At 43.8% G+C, this 17,482-nt stretch overlaps 1 protein-coding gene across 1 annotated transcript in view; it reads right to left on the minus strand.

Moving 5' to 3' along the window:
• The window catches only part of UNKL (unk like zinc finger), a 514,610-nt gene that overhangs the window by 111,385 nt on the left and 385,743 nt on the right, over positions 1–17,482 (minus strand). Inside the window, exon 10 of the mRNA XM_085629284.1 lies at positions 6,027–6,204. Coding sequence (XP_085485410.1) covers positions 6,027–6,204 — 178 coding nt within the window. The remainder of the gene's footprint in view (positions 1–6,026; positions 6,205–17,482) is intronic.

Genomic DNA, 17,482 nt, shown 5'->3' on the forward strand with positions numbered 1-17,482 from the left:
GAGGGATTTCCAAAATTGACAGACAAACCCGGTCTTTGGAATAGTCAAAAGGCATGTCCTTGAGGGCGACCACCCTGAAGAGCTGCTTTCAGACAAACTTGTTGACGAAGTGCACGATTATGATAGGGCAGAGGCCTTTGCTTTTCTTCTGCGAGCACAAGTATCTCAAGTGGTTGTTCTTTATTTTTTGAGTCCAGATGCAAATTCTATTGGAATCCTACTCAGAAGTTCATGACCTCTTCCTCTAGTCACTTAAGCGGTTTCTCGATACTTCACAGTCTTTGCATGCCTGAGGGGGTACTTTTCTGAATTTCTGAGTGCGTCAGACACCTTTATGTCCATCACCCACTTCTTCTAAGTGATTGCTTCCCATACTGAGGCCCTGTGAGAAAATGCTCTTGCTCAGCCAAGCAGGGACAGTGCTTCATCTTTCGACCCATCACACTTGCTTCTGTACAGGTCCATAGGTTAGAATGACCCTCTCCCTAAAGTATTGCCTAAAACTGAAGACACGTTTGCCCTCTCAGAGATTTGATGTCGACAAGGTGGGCGGAGCAGAGAAAGGCCATTGATCAAAATGTGAAGCAGAAACCCTCTGTGATTGTTTGAACCTACCTTGCGGTCCTCAAAGAGAGACTGGCACTTCAATGACAGGACTACTATTGCCTTCACCATGTTGGTGTCAGTCTTAATGGAATAGACCTCTTTGCCAAACAGTTCTTTGGTGCTGAAGGGCATGTTTTACACTGTGGCCCACAGTTCCAGTCAGAAACCTGTTAACTTCAGCCATCCTTGGTTGCAGCATGCTTGCGTTGGCACATAGGACAAAAATTTGTGTCTGCTACATCCAGGGCTCCCATCATACTCAGGAAGGAGAACAATCTACCTTCCACCGGAATGCTGGTTGCTATTAGTTTGAGGGGTGTAATACCAAAATCTTCCCATCCACATGACCTCAAGGTTCCTACTGCTTTTTCTAGGGGCAGAGAGAGAGCCAAGACAGGGTACAAGGATTGCAGGTGTAGAACTGTCTCCATCACAAGTCAAACTTAGGCATAGGCTATGGGCACGTGGGGGCTAAAGCCTGGACCCTAGATTTATGTCATAATGGGAATCTCTCGCACAGACACTGGATTCCTAAGCAGGATGCTCCAACTGTGATCTAGCAGAAGCAGATCCAAGCACAATCTAGGATTCCAACTACAGCACACAGAGGAATCCAAGATCTTCTGTCAGGAAGTTTAGGGAGGCAACAGCCTTGGTCTTTAGGTCCAGCATCAAGAGCCGCCTTGAGGATCTTAACCCCAGTGAGGCTAGCACCGGACACCTAGTATGACGGCTTGAAACCCATGACATTGTTCGGGAGTACCATGCTTCTCATCGAAAAGCACTTTGAGGCCTCATCAGGGGTACCAAGCGCTATATAAAAGTAAGCCCCTCCTTTTTCTAACTCTCCACTATTGTTTTCAACCCAAATTACAGATTCACATGTCCACCGCTCAAATAAATTTCCTATTTCCCTATACTAGCTCACCACTAATCCTTTTTGAGTTCCAGAGTAGCGTGCTATTTGCCGAAAAGCACTTTGACGTCTTACTACCCCTCGTCAGGGGTAGTAAGCACTATGTAAATGCAATTACAATTACAGTATTACCAAAGGGCATGTAAGGGGCAAGAGAAAGCTCTCCGTCCCCCAAGGAGTACTTTGAGAAATAGTCAGGGCACTTGAATGGGAGCCCTGGGCTTTGTATCCTCTGCTGTGGTTTTGTCTGTAACTTTTCAATGGTGGTTCTTGGGGCCTGGGTTTTTATTTATAAGAGGGTAGTTTCTGAGGCACATTCTGGCCATTTTTTCAATTTCTCATACTCAAAGTAACCTACCCTTATAGCCATCTTCTTTCCTTGTGGAAAAGCTTAGTCATAGTACACATTCTGTAACAATTGTTCAGAAACAGGCAATGTATGAACACTAAGTGCGGGCAGACCTCAAAGATGTTCCACCGGTTGTGAAAAATAATTATTGTGGTTTCAATTTAAAAATTACATTTGCAAAGAAAGCACACGGTTAATCCCCAGAAATAACCTGCAGCTTAGAGATCCACTTCGCTTACACGAGAAGAGCAGTGTGTCCATGCACTCACACATGTAGTAAGAATCTAAACAAAGAAGATGCTACAGAGAAGAACCTGGTATAGCATGGAGGGCAATAGTTACACAATAGTGCCCATGCTTCACACTTCAAACACTAATTTTTACCTTTGGTAAACACCCCGTCACCTACTGCACAATGTACTGTTAATGTGCTTTTGTAAGTCATGTATTTTCAAGATGTTATAGCTGCTAATTATTAAATGAGTAAAGTGAGCTCAACTGACTGTAGAAAAGAACATGCCTTTTGCTTAAAGACATTACATTTTTCTTTATTTTTAGTAGAGAATTCTCAGCTTCACATAAGGGAATATTTAAATAGCCCTTGAATCTATACAGTAGCTAATGGTGGAGAATACATTTTACTCAGTGTCTTATTGCTCATGATTAAGGCCCTCTCCCCTTTCTCGCTGTGTTGCTTAAACTCCTCCTTCACGCCTCCTCCTTTGTCCTCTGTTCCCAATTTCTCTTTCTTGTCCTGGTAAGGGTTTTCTGTTATGTTTCCTTCTTTCATCAGTCTTTGGAGTTTTTGCTTTACTCCCCTGATTTTTCTTTCAAAATCACATGTTGCTCCACCATGTCCCATGCTTTTGATGATTTCTTAAAGGAGCAACCTTGGTGAAACTCTTAAACTCAATCAGCATATTTTGCAGCTGCAGGTCCCTCAGTCTTTACGTGTGTAATCTGGACAGCAGAATGGTCCAATTACCGTAAATCTGTAATCTTGGCACAGTCTGTAAACTCCATGTTTTGTTGCCAGGATGCCGTTGTGCCAATTGCCTGGGAACATGCTTTCTTTAGCCTTGCTCTTACCAAACAAAATTGACTATTCGCTCTTCGGAGTTGGGCAGCCACTTCCAGCATCTGGTGAACAACCTAGTGCCAACTTAATGATAAATATCAAGACTCTGGACTTATTTTGTTATTGCTCCGTGGTGTAAAGCAGGTTTTCTGGGGTGTCCGGATGTAATAGTATAAGAATTAAAACATTCATTGATATCTGGCAGTCACAAACATGGAATCTACAGCAAGTCATGTACGTGAAATTGTTTTGGTTTCCCGCAAAGAGAATACTATAAACCTCTGTCACAGTATCCACCATACCTAGTTCTGGAATGGACCATATTCATTATGCGCTTTGACGCCTCGACAGGGGTAGTAAGTGCTATATAAATGCAATTACAATACAATTACCTGACCAGGAGGCTGTAGCAAAGTTACTTTCAGTTTTCTTCTCATTGTGGAAACCTCACCTCATGTGGCAGTCCCCCCCATCCTGTGCCTTTACCTGGGCAGCTCTGTCCCTACTGTCTCTAGATTATCGCTGTGAGATATAAGGCAGGTAAGTGTTCACTGGTGCACCACAGGTAATTTGGGTTTGTTCTCGTTTATATATTTGAAATCGCACATTCAGCAGCATTTACCTTCTCAAATGGTTGTTTTATAGAAATTGCAATTCACATGCATAATACATGATCCTTCCACAAAACATCTTAGTACAGATGCTTGCCCTCCCTGAATCCAGTGACCGATTGAGAACTAAAATTTTGTAGAGTGCTATCTGTCTGATCTGCCATTGCTGCTACAATCAGGTACACTTTATGTAACATAATTTGAGGGTAATTTGCCATCAGCTTTAATAGATGGCGACTCCACTGAAGGCACTGATTTGCTTACATTGGTCTATATTGTACCCAGTCAAAAGAGCTGCAAAGGTAGTAAGTAGCTTGTAGTATATGCACTCAAGTAGTACATACCTTCCTGCTACTTGCAAAAACTCCATTATAATATTTCTCAGAGGGCACTCTTGCTGTGAAAGCAGGGTGGTGTTATGATTTCTAGCCAGGTTAAACACTGTATGCGGTCAAATATGTCAACATTTAGAGTCCTTTGGTGCCAGGTTGTATTTTTTCTCTAGCCTTGGCGCAATTGTTACTACTGTTGACAATTCTAGAAACACCTGGTTTGTAGGTTCTTCTAAACTGAGAAGCAACAGTAAAACTCAGTTTTTGCTTTTGGCACTTCTAAAGTCATTACAAAACAAGTCCTCCCAGTAGGAAGTGTCTCCAACTCAATATCAAAAATATGTGCTGACCCACTGTATGAATGTCTTTAAAAGCCCACCAGTTATGCCATTGTGCTAGGTACACATCACCCTCTCAGCATGATTCAGCCAAGAAATTCGTTCAATGCACATACGGTAATGCCTTTAAAATGTGAGACACAGGCTTTACCTCTCAGCACAGCAAAGGTCAATTGGACATCTGAATACAGAGCATAACAGGATTTGAGTGGACTTAAAAAAGTATACTTCACAACTGCTTCGTCCTGCACCCCTGCAGTATACTGCATGAGAGCTGCCAGAAACCTGTGAAGTCATTTTTCACCCACTAGGTAAAACCACTTCCTGTGCCTTTTCTTTCTTCGTGACATCAGCGTCAACATTGTATGTATTTGATGCCTTTGATTAACTGGCATAGGCATTGTTGCTGGGTAGGTTGATGATCGCTTTGGTGTTGGCATCAATATAGATGTCAGTGCCAAGAGCGGGCCACATATTTTAGGGTCCATACACCCAATTGTGATGTTGGAGTCAAGCCAGGGGACATCTTAGGTGGAAAGGGGCACATCTTCAAGCTCAACATCAAAGAAACGTAGTAAAGGTGGCAAAAAATGGGCCAGTGCCAATGAATGGCCTTATCGGGCAGTACTGGGGGTCTGTGAAGGGAAGAGCATATTGCATGAGTCAGATGTGCAAAGAACCTCTAAGCATCCCTTTCAGACAGACTTGGGAAATGGAGTTTCAGAAAGATTTATTTTCTTTCTTTCCACTGATGCTAAAATTCAAAGTACATTTTCTCCGTCACACTAGAGACCAATATGAACGGTCTGATCTTTCACTCAGATCTACAACTTTCTTTACCCAAGAACGTAACTTTTAGATCAACAAACTGGGTTTCATGCTAGAAGGGACCGAGAATCTGCTATGGTCTCCATCTCGAACTATCTGAACTGCACAGTGGACAGAAATACAACTGCCACACTTCTACTTGACCTAACCGCTTCATTCGACAAGGTCCACATGAACCTGGCATCAAGGGAAGCATCCTTGACTGGATATCCTCTTGCCTTTCTGACAGATCCAGCATCCTATTGCCATCTTTATTCACATCACCTCCTTTCAGCATCAAGGCAGGTGTACTGCAAGACTCAATTACTGTTCCACTCCTTTGAATGTCTACCTCAGGATCTAATCCAATCTTTCATCTTGCCATTCTGACTGGACATTCAGATAATCTTAAAGCTGGAAACCCCAAGGGAGCTTGATAACTCCAGACTACTACTGCCCCTCAAATATGAACCAACTGTTGCTTCAAAAAGGCCTTCAACTTGACTCTTAAGCGGTGATCTCGACATTCAGAGACTGGAAGATCTAACCCCCCAACATTCCAGCTCTTTTAACTAAGAGTATCATCAACGCCATCACGAGAATTCAGAAACCTCAGACTGATCAAGCATTCATGTTACAAAAAGTGCATTATTTGCTGTTCATACCCTATGTCAAACGTTCCTGCATTGAGGAATCTTCTATCTAGAAGTCATGATGTCTCTGCTGCAAAGTGCAAAGAATCGAGAACACTATGTCAAGATAACTTCTAGAAGTCCATCTACATGATCACATCTCACATGCCCTTGAAATACTTCAGGCTTCCAATCGCCAAATACTCAACCTATCATTGACTGTATTCCAAACTGGACACAAACATAATAGTTATAGATTATATAGATTCACAGGGAAAACACATGTTTGATATTATGAATAATTGAGAAATGCTGACAAAGGTAAATATTGTATAAGGAAAAAAACATTAGGCTTACCTGCTACCGATTCAACAGTATTACTCGAAGGATAAAATGAGAGAGCTTTGGCATTAACACTTGAAAGCGCTGTAGGAGATGAACTGTCTGAGCCAATACTGGATGCCAGACTGGAAGTTATACTAGAGGTTATACTCGAAGCCAGTGGGTTTGCTACTGAAAAAACACTGAGGTGGTTCTGTTCAAAAAGAAATAAGAATAATGCACTACAGATGTTAAGATCAATACAACCTAAATATATCTGAAATGCAACTTACAACAGCACATTCATAAAGTCTTAGCAACCAAGATAAAATAGATTTGAAAAATGCAGACATCTTGATTTTTTTTCAATTTGTTCAGTGAAAAGTGCATTTAAAAACAATTCATTACAAGTCTGATAGATTTTGGAACAGAATAATTACACCCTCTAGTTGTTTGCTTAGTAGGCACACTGTCCCATGATGCCACCCCGCAGTTCCTGTGGCGCTCTCAAACCTTTGCACACACTAAGGAATTGGGACAGTGGGCACAGAGCAGTTGGATTGTAAGTTAGGAGAACATGTGAGATCAGTGAGTGAATGGATGTAGTAATTTATTTTCAAATGCATAAGATACAAAGAATATCAGGTGAAATATTGTTTGACTGCCCAAAAACAATGCATGTGATCAAGCAAAGTTGCTCTGCAAATTTCCGCTGCTAAAAATATAAGACGTACATAAACTACAATATACAAGCTATCCTGTGTCACTTGCTTCAGCCATAGGACCTTTGTTCTTTAAAATCAGCCATAGATGTCAGCATGATGTATTCCTTTAACAGAAAAGTTTCACAGCATTAGCCTATAATAATTGTGGTTGCTATGACTTCTATCACCACCGTGCGGAAACCCTGATCTAACTTGCAATGGCACTAGCATTGGTCCCTAAGAAGTTTCAAAGTATCAGTCCAGCGGCCAGAACAACATATTGGTGCATTCTTGGTGGATGTCCCATCAGTCTTTCTTTTTATTCCCCCAACTGCCGAAACCTTTGGTTTCCATACAGTTTTACATATAAAATATAAATAGGTTTATTAGTCGAGAATTAAAGTATTTGAAACAAAAAAAATTATACTGAAGGGTTACTTACAAGAAATTCTAGCTACTCAAGCGCTAAGAGCCTAGTGTCTAAAAGTTACAACCTTAACCAAAATTCTAATCTCAAAGGTTTCTGAATCACTTCTTAAATCTCAAACTGATCCCAGACACAACCAATCCTCGTGACCCTCACGCAGAAAACATTACAAACATTCAAATCAGTTATGACCACAGCAATCAAACAATTGTCAATGGAAGCCACAGCACATCAAACTAGAATATCATACTGAAGACTTTCACAGAAGTACTTGAGAGTTTAAGAAGAGTTTTTTTTTCACCATTGTTATTACCTAACAATATACGTGCGTGCACTCATAGCCCTGACTCGTATCACCACATAACTTTAATTTAAGTTGAAACAATTCTCGATTTGAATTTGGCCCCTTGATCTTAGTTTTTACGAAGAAGCTGCATCCTATTACTAGAGATGTGCTATGGCTGTTAGATATGCAAACATGTAACAGATTTTTCTTTGAAATCATCTAACCAATCAGAATGTAGTGATGACCTCAACAAAAAAAGGTTGACAGACTTTGGTAAACAGCTCAAATACAGCAGGCTCAACATGAGAGTTGTGATCTAGAACATAAGTGGAGGACATATGTGCTTAATGTTGATAAAGATCTATGTAAGAAATATCATAAAGTACAAGAGCTAATTCTTAAAGCAAAGAAAATATATCATGCAAGGAAAATTGTTGAACCCCATCTTAAGAGCAGAGAGTTTTCAGCTGATTGTAATGATTGAGCACCCGCTTACTTTAGGAATGTATGGAGCGTTACCAGCTCTAGGCCCACATCCCGAACGGACAGAAAATACTTATACTGGGCTTGATAGCCAATACATCCTGAATTTCTTTATGTGAATGTTTAATTGTATGATTATAAATGCCAATAAAAATAACTTTTTTTTAAAAAGAGCGGAGAGTTTTTTTTTTCTTCAAATTTATACATAAATATTTAGTCTGGCCAATAACTGCTAGACACGAATTTACTGATTCTCTTGCTATTTTCCCCCCACAAACTATTATTTTTCTCTTCTATATACCCTTGATTTCAATGAAAGTGCAGGGAAGATGAGACTACCCGGCTCCGACTTGTGCTAATGCCTTCCACCCACTTGCAAAGTAATATTGTGACTGTGGCAGATATTAATACTTCCCTTCAGAGAAGTAGTTACCCCTATTCTTTAAGCAGCACCTGTATTGCTCCTTTTGAATGGATTCTTATTTTCTGTCTAACTTCAGGCCTATCTCCATCCTGCTATACAAAGGCAAGCTTGTTGAGTTACAGGTAATAAGTGATTTGCAAGCATACCTGGAGGAGGTTCGGATACTAACTCATCACTGATCTGGTTTTCGTCCACATAGTGGCACAGAGATTATAGTGATGAATCTGAGAGAAACACTGCTTGAATGGAATGGGATAGCAGGGTGACCTTCTACATTATTTCTTTTGGACATGTCCTACCTTTTAACCCCATAATATCCTTCATGATCCTTTGGAAAGAATGTGCATTCCAGGTCCTACATGCAGTTGGATTCTTTCATTTCTGTCGGGATGGTCCCATCATGCTCACATAGCTTCCTTTTTCCCTTGCTCCTTTGCAGTTCTGTGAATTGCCAGGGTCTACCCTTTCTCCATTATCCTTTTAATTTAATTTAATTTAAAAAGTTTTCTATAGCGCGAACATGACCACCGGGGGTATCAGAGCACTTTACAGTTTATAAGTCAAGGAAGGCTACAAGGGGTAAAAACAGAGCAACGAAACAAAAAACAATCTTAACAGTCTCATAAAGCTGGGCGCCCTAGGGAGCATTGGAAGCAAGGAGTCCAGGTAAATGTTTCTTCATCCCTATCGTTTTTGCTTCCCTGAGAAAGAATGTATAGGGATAAAGTCTCTGTTGCGGACATAGTTACAGGGGGTATCGTAGCACTTTACAGTATATCAGTTGGAAGCTGAATTAAGCGGAGGTAAGAGAGGACCAACAGATCAGCATGACAGTCTTCATATACTCTGGCCAACAAAGGATGTCCTCTAGTGACTTGGTAGCCCCATTACAATGGTAAATGTTTCTTCATCAGTATCAATTTAACTTCCTTTTTGAAAAGGTCAGTAGAGGGATTCAACCTGACTTCATGGGGTAAGGCATCCATATCCTCGGGGCGATACCCGAGAAGGCTCGAGTGTAAGTTTTTGTTGTTGTTGTTACATTTTTGTGGTTTGAGCAGTAATGTGCTGGCACTTCTAGAGGATCTAGACCCACCCAAGAGCACCAGCTTTTCAGCGAGGTACATTGGGGTATTGAAATGAATGGCTTTATGTGCCATACATGCAATTTTAATTGTATCCTAGTTTTGTATGGGAGCCAATTTAGGGATATCAGCTCTGGTGTGATATAATAGTTTTTTTCCGGGCACGTTATGAGAGCCTTGCAGAGGGGCCGTCTTCGCTCTAGGAAGGCCACAAAGGGTTGCGCTTCCATAATCAAGCTTAGAGATCACAAGGGCTTGCACGGCAACCTTTAAGTCATGTGAAGGGAGGAAAGGTTTTATTTTCCTTAAGATGCTGAGATGGATGTTCGCTCCTTTGGTGAGTGTACAAATGTGCTTCTGCATGTTCAGACTCTTGTCTAGCATTATTCCCTGAGCCTGTGGAATCAAAGATGTGTGGTGTGCAATTCAGAGCTGTTAGTAGATTCATCCATTCTTCGATGGCTAGACACTGCTTGGGTGGTGCGATTAGGAGGAATTCATTTTAAGAGCGTTGAGCTTCAGGTGGTTCCGTGTCAACCAGCTTTGTGTTTTCAGTAAGACTGAGTTAAGGGACCTGATGTCCTCAGGGGAGGCGACATTCATGTATAGTTGGGTATCATCGGAGAACATGTGATAGTGAATCATGGATGATTTCAGGATTTCTGTTAAAGGCTCCATGAAAAGGTTGAAGAGAGTGGGTGAGAGCGCAGATCCCTGTGGAACTCCCCAGAGTGACCAGTGAGGGATGAGACAGGGACTGGTTCACCTTGACGCTTTGGGTTCTATTGTGGAGAAATGAGGAGAACCAGTTTAGTACAGGCCCAGAAAGCCCCATCCTGTGTTATAATTGGTCAATTAGGTTGTTGTGTTTAACAGTATCAAAAGCTGATGAGAAGTCGAGGAGGATCAGTTGGCAAGATTTGTTTTGATCCTTGGGCGGAAGTTCTGTAGGTCAGAGGGATCTGCAGATGGTTTCTTTAGAATAGGGATAACCTGCCCAGACTTTAGGCAGTCCGGAATAACACCTTTCAGAAGTGAAGCATTGACAATCGTAGTCAGAGTAGGTATTCCCTCTAGAGCAGGTAATTCAGCATTGTAATGTGCATTATGAAAACAAGTTACCTGTAACTTTGGTTCTCCAGTATCGGTAACTTTCATAGATTCCCATTGCTTGTATCATTCCCCGTTGTCGAGATGGGAGTCCCCAGTATACATAAAATAGCCAAAGAAATAGGTAAAAAAAAAAAAAGAATCAGGCCTAGGCCTTTTCTAGTTTTGTAGCATATCCACCTCTTTTTGTAAAAGAGACCAAATAACAGCCAATCAAAAAAGCCTTCCTGAGAGAGCCTCAGATTTTCGTAGCCGTTGTGCAACAGTACAACAAAAGATGCTGAAGGCTGAGCTTTCCCAGGGGAGGAGGGTGGGCACATGGGAATCTATGAAAGTTACCAATACTGGAGAACCAAAGTTACAGGTAAGTATTGGAACTTTCATAGATTCCCATTGCTTGTATCAGAATAGCTAGCAGTCAGAACGCACATTTTGTGAAACAATACAGTGTTAGAAAACATTGCAAGATGCATCATGTTCAGAACAGATATTAATCCCCCACAGTCAATGGGCGATAGAACAGTAATCAGTCATTAGAGAAGAAACATCAAAAATCTAGACTTGCAAAATGAGCAAATAAAAAGGAAGGAGGGTTAGAAGGGAAAGCTCACCACTCATTGAAAGAGGTTCCTCAGGACTGCCTGTCCCACTGCAGCGTCACTACGCGTGGAGGAATCCAAGCAGTAATGCCTTGTGAAGGTTTGGGCACTGCTCCAGGTCACTGCTCTGCAAATGTCTCTGATAGGCACTCCGGCGAAGAGAGCCGCTGAAGAAGACATAGCTCTCCCAGACCTGCCCCTCAAGGGGCTTGCCAGCTGCTTGGTGACAATATTGGATCGCGCTGGAAATCCAACGAGCAATACCCTGATTTGAAAGAGGGAAACCTTTGCGAGGAGCACTGAAGGCCACAAAGAGTTGTGTTGACCTCCTGAAGTTTTTGATACGCTGTAGATAAAACTTCAGACATCTTTGAACGTCCAGAGAGTGGAGTGCCCTCTCCACTGGAGTAGTAGGTCGAGCAAAAAAGGATTTGAGAATAACTGGTTCATTCAAGTGAAAGTCTGAAGGCACCTTCTGAATAAATTTGGGATTTGTTCTCAGTATCAAAGTCTCTCTTTTAAACTGTAAGAACTGTTCCTGAATAGGGAGAGCGTGCAGTTCACCCACCCTTCTGGCAGATGTTAAGGCGAGAAGGAGGGCCACCTTCCATGAGAGGAATTTAAGGTCCGCCCTATGAATCGGTTCAAAAGGATGCCTCATGAGTTGAGTAAGTACCAAGTTAAGCTGCCACAGAGGCAGTGGAGGCCTAACTGGAGGGAAAACCCTAAAAAGTCCTTCAAGAAATGGTTTCACAATCCTTGCAGACCAGAGAGAAGGTCCCGAGGAAGTCCGTCTGAATCTATAAATGGCCGCAAGGTGTACTTTATTTATTTTATTTTGAGAGTTTGATATAGCGCTGGCTAGACCCGGTGGTATCAGAGTGCTTTACATAAGGTTCCACAGAAATTACAAAATTACATCAGTTACATGTTACATCAGTTACTAGAAAAACATTTAAAGAGAGTAGAAGACAAAATACATGGAGCTTAGAAGGGTAAAGGGGTGGGGAAAAGGGGTAGGCGATAGATAGGATGGAGAGACGAAGGAGAGTCTGCTCAAAGTCCGGCTGGGTAGGTGACGGCCGAGGAGGAAGTCTACAGCCTATCTCCTCTTTAGCTATCACGTAGGTCCACCGGGCATCAGCCAAACAGAAAGGGGGTGAAGTAAAGGGGTAAGAGGGAGAATACTTCAGTACAGGAGTTATTAGCAAAAACGAGAAGCAGGATCCAAACAGATCAGGGAGAGTTGGGAGTCCAAAGGAAGGAGACAGCAGCGGAGGAGAAGACTTTGATAGAAGAATGAGCGAGACCTGATTTAGCCAGTGCCAGAATGTACGGCAAAATCTGATGAGGTGCAGAAGAGTAGGGATGAATGTTTTCTTGCCTGCACCAAAGGCAGAAACGCTTCCATTTCAAGCGATATGTCTTATTTGTACTTGGGGCTTGACCTTGAGCAAGCACCTCTCTACATTATGACGAGATATTTAGATCTTGAAATTCTCGGTGCTCAGGAGCCACGCCGATTAACTGAAGAGATCTCAGATCGGGGTGTACCACTTGGCCCTGGGACATTGTCAGCAGGGAAGGAATCGGCTGTAGATGAACTGGACTGTCCAGGGAGAGTAGAAGAAGCTCCGTAAACCAAAAGTTGGCTGGGCCACGCCACGGCCACCAGAATCATTCTGCAGGGTTCTGCCTTGAGCTTCCGAAGAAGTCTGGGAATTAGTGGTGATGTCTGCTTGCATAGAGTCGGCATTTATTGTTCTACGGAGTGGCAAAGAGATCTATGGGAGGAGTGCCCCAGAGTCGGAAAATCTCCTCCAGAGTGTCGTGGTCTAACTCCCACTCGTGGCTCACAGATTTCAGGCGAGACCTTGTACCCCCCTGCTTGTTTACGTAATGCATGGCCGTCGTGTTGTCCGTATGGACCAGGACGAGGATCGTCGAATCCGCGGAAGGGAGGCCTGCAAGGCTAGATGAATCGCCCTGAGCTCCAACAGATTGATGTGAAGTAGACGATGCTGGAGCTGCCAGCGGCCGCTTACTTGAAGGTCTTGCAAGACCGCTCCCTAGCCTTCCAGTGAGGAGTCTGTTCTCATCAGAGGAGCTGGGGTGACCCTGAAGGTGAGACCCTGGGAGATATTGTCCTTGGTCGACAACCATGTTGCAGGCTCTTTCATAGGCTGAGTGATTACGATTTTGTCCTCGAAAGAGCCTTCTGCCTGGCGCCACTGCAAATCCAGTTACTCTTGGAGGGGGCGCATTCCCAACCTGCAATGGGGAATTAAATGCAGGACGAGATTAACCCCAGGAGGGACTTGTAGAGGCGAACTGAAAGTGATCCTCTTCGTTGCAACTGACTAGCTGAGCTTATCAGCTTTGTCTGTCTTCCCTTTGAAGGGAACGCTTTGCAGCAAGATGTGTCCAGAATGGCCCCTAAAAACTGGGCCGATTTGGACGGGCACAGGACTGACTTTTCTGTGTTGAGCTGAAGCCCCCATTGACGGAAGAGCTGTGTGCAGGTCCTGACAGCTTCTTCTGCTGCATGATGAGACGGAGCTTTCAGCAACCAGTCGTTCCAGGTAAGGGAAGACCTGGAGCTTCTGCTTCCTGAGAAACGCCGCCACAGGGGCTAGGACCTTTGTGAAAATCCACAGAGCGGATCGGAGTCCGAAAGGCAGGACCTTGAATTGAAAGTGGCTCTTGGCTACTGTAAAGCGTAAGAACTTCCTGTGGGCAGGGTGGATGGGGACATGAAAGTATGCGTCCTCAAGGTCCAGAGTGGCCATGTAATCTCCTGGATTGAGGAGCCGCAAAATGTCCTGTATAGAGACCATCCGAAACGAGAGCTTGATGAGATAGGTGTTTAGCTCCCTCAGATCTAAAATAGGGTGCCATTTTTCTACAGTCTTTTGAACAAGAAAGAACCAGGAGTAGAATCCTTCTCCCCGTTGGGATCAAGGGACCGGTTCTATCGCTCCTTTGAGGGGTAGTTGGTGCGCTTCTAGACGTAGAAGATGAAGATGTCTGGAGTCAGTGGCGCGAGGGGGCTTGGATGGTGGTTGATGTTGAAATTCCAGAGTATGGCCCGATTTAACTATATTCAGAACCCATCAATCCTATGTTATTAGTTGCCAGCTGTGGAAGTATTGGGCTATCCTGTCCCCCACTGGTGTTACAGGGGACAAAGAAACAGTAGGAAGAGCCAACAAGCCGCTACTGGCGCTTAGAGGAATCTCTCCCCTGGCGTCCCTGTCGTCCTCTAGATGATGAACGAGAGAAAGAAGACGATGGCCTTGTCGTTGAGTATATTGCAGCCGGTATGATTGAGAGGGCTGCAAGTAAGAGGAATAGTGCTGCTGCTGATATCCACCGCTGTAGGAGGTGAGGCCTCTACCCCAAGCTCCACGGAAGGGGACCTTGCGGTATTGTAAAGTCCCAAGGGATTTTGCAGTTTCCGTATCCTTTTTTATAACCTGCAGCGCATCATCAATGTGCTTCCCAAAGAGCGCCACGCCATCAAAGGAAAGGTCCAAGATCTTATTTTGGACTTCAGGCCGAAACCAAGTCGCACAAAGCCAGCCTTGGCGTCGAAGGACTGCTGCCCCCGCTAGGGAACGGAAAGCTATTGTGGCAATATCCATTGCGCAGTCTATTATTTCCGAAGATGTTCTCACTCCCTCCTGGAGGATTTTCTTAGCTTCCATTTTAGAATCCTCCGGCAACTGATCCAGATAAGGGGAACAAATTACACCACATCTGGCGATCATACCTTCCGAGAATTGCTAAGGCGTTGGCTGCTCTGACAAGGAGGCTATTATCATCCAACCGCCTGCCTTCTTCATCCAGAGGCGTAGTGAAAGGGGCCGCCGGATTTTTAGATTTTCTCTGGGCCGCTTGAGAAATTACGGAATCCAGTTTAGGTTGGCTGACAAGACATCTGGGCTATCCCCGGGGGCCTTGTACTTCTTTTCCAGATGAGGAAGAACAGGTATGACTGTGGCAGGCGTCCTCATAACCTTGAGTCCTTCATCCCAGACGTGACCCACAATAGGGATAGATCGGACTGACTTTCTGTATGGTTCTCTAAAGTCGTACAAGAAACAGTCTGACTCCATCGATGGTATGGGCAGATCGAATCGTTTAGACGCTCTCTCCATTAGATTATGAAGAAAAAAACAATATCTGCAGTGTGGGAATCCGCCGGCTCCCGAACCGGAGAGCTGGGATCCGGAATGATGTAATCATACCATTCCCTGTCAGGATCCGGAATAGTAGTTGTCCCCTGGTCATCATCGGATGTATCCTCCTGGGCAGTAACCACTGGCTGCAGTTCAGGTAATTACGGCAATGAAGTTTGTGAAGTAAGTTGAGGTGTTACTGGATGAGCAAGTGGAGTAGGCGGCACTTGCACTGTTTCCTGGGCAGGAGATTGTGTAGAAAATCTCCGCCTGTAATCAGATAGCATGAATTATAAGTCTGTGATGAGGGAGGATGGCATACAGACCATCTCCTGTTGATTTTGCTCCCGAGATCTTAACTGGGGTTCATATTGTTGCTGCTCCTTGTAGTCAGAGTGAGAGTCCTGGTATTTGACATGAAGCTGTGATGGGCTAACGGCAGCACCGTAAGGACCGTCGTCGTCCTCAGAAAACTCCTCTTCTAGAAGGAGAGCAGGAGGCAGAGGTGTCACTTTCCTGGGAGAAGTCATCGTATTGAAATTGACACATTTTCTATGTTTGAGTCGTCGACGGAGAGAGGGACACCGTCGATGGGACTGTTGTCATGATCATGCTGGAAGCCGTCGACGTGGTAGCCGTCGACACCATCACCATCGTTATCCTCGTCGACGTGGACGTCGTCAGTGTAGACGTTGACGACAGAGTGAATAGCGCATCCGCGCCTGGCGTCGTCGAAGCCGATCCCTTCATACCCGGTGGAGACTAGGAAACTCTCGTCGACGAGCCCGTCGACAGAGCCAAAGAAGATGCTGGCAAAGTCTTGGAAGTCGTCGACTGAATAAATGTTGTCGTCGTCAACGAGCGGACTTTCTTCTCAGCTTTACCATCAGGTGGGACAGAAGCTGTTTTTTTTTTTAAAAAAGGGTTAGTCTTTTCAGAAGGAGGAGAAGTAGGCACATAGCTTGCCTTCTTTTCATGTGCCACTCCTGTCCTTCCCTCTCGTTTACACCTCGGTGACGTGATTTGATGGGACTAAGCCTGTCAGACCTATGAGAAGTCTTTTGTAAGGCTTTGGAATGGGGGTCTGAAGAAGTAGAAGGTGAAGACTTACCCCTTTTGTGAGACCTCCTGGATGAAGTAGCTGACGAAGCCTCATCACTGTCACTGGAGGCAGGATCCTTCCGTGACTTTAGCTTCTGAAGCCATGTTAGCAGATGCCCCTCACGGTCCCGCAAGGTCTTTGTGGAGAAGGTCCGACACATTTTGCAGTCAGCCGCCTTATGATCAAGATACAAACAATAAACACAGTTGTTATGTTTGTCCTCCACATAAAGTCTTTTTGGAGCAGGTGGCACAAGCCTTGAAGAGAGCCTTATTCTCCTTGTCTGACATGTTGAACACGTGGTGTAGAGTTGAAGAGAAAGATCAGGGTAAATATTGAAGAAACTGAGCAGAGCTCAGTGGAGACTCCCTTGCACAACGTGCGGTAGAAAACCTGAGGCTCTCTCAGGAAGGTTCTATGGGGTGAGGCTGTTCTGATTGGCTGTTAATTTTATTTGGTCTCCTTTACAAAAAGAGGTGGATATCATACAAAACTCTAAGAGGCATAGGCCTGATTTTGGTTTTGTACCTATTTCTATGGCTATTTTATGTATACTGGGGATTCCCAGCTCGATGACGGGGAATAATACAAGCAATGGGAATCTATGAAAGTTCCAATACTGGAGTAACAACCTTATGCTGTTGGCACCAATATCCTGCTTGATCCTCGCAATAGATTGCTGGACTCATTGAAGATGAACAATCTTAGAAGGGTGTAGCTTTGAACTCTCTGCCTCAGTGACAGTAAATACTGAGGCCCTACTTCTTGGCTTCACTGTCTCTCACCTCTACGCTTTACCTGGTATGACAGGGCACATTCTGCCCCTTCTCTCATGTTTTAGTCATAAATCTAAGTTTTATATTTGAAAACGGCATGTCCTTTGTGGGACAGTTTAAGGCAATGGTGAAGTTCGCTCCTTTTCACCTTTACACGCTCTCTCTTGTTCATGTATGTTACTTATTAAAACCAGAAATGAACAAATTACTGGTTCAGGTAATTAAACTATTCAAGTACAATATTACATTGAATGAAATATTTAAATAACCATCCAACTATCATCTAATCTTTAGTCGCTTCATAACAGAACGCTC

The sequence above is a fragment of the Triturus cristatus genome, chromosome 10, assembly GCF_964204655.1.
Source record: "Triturus cristatus chromosome 10, aTriCri1.1, whole genome shotgun sequence".
NCBI lineage: Eukaryota > Metazoa > Chordata > Amphibia > Caudata > Salamandridae > Triturus > Triturus cristatus.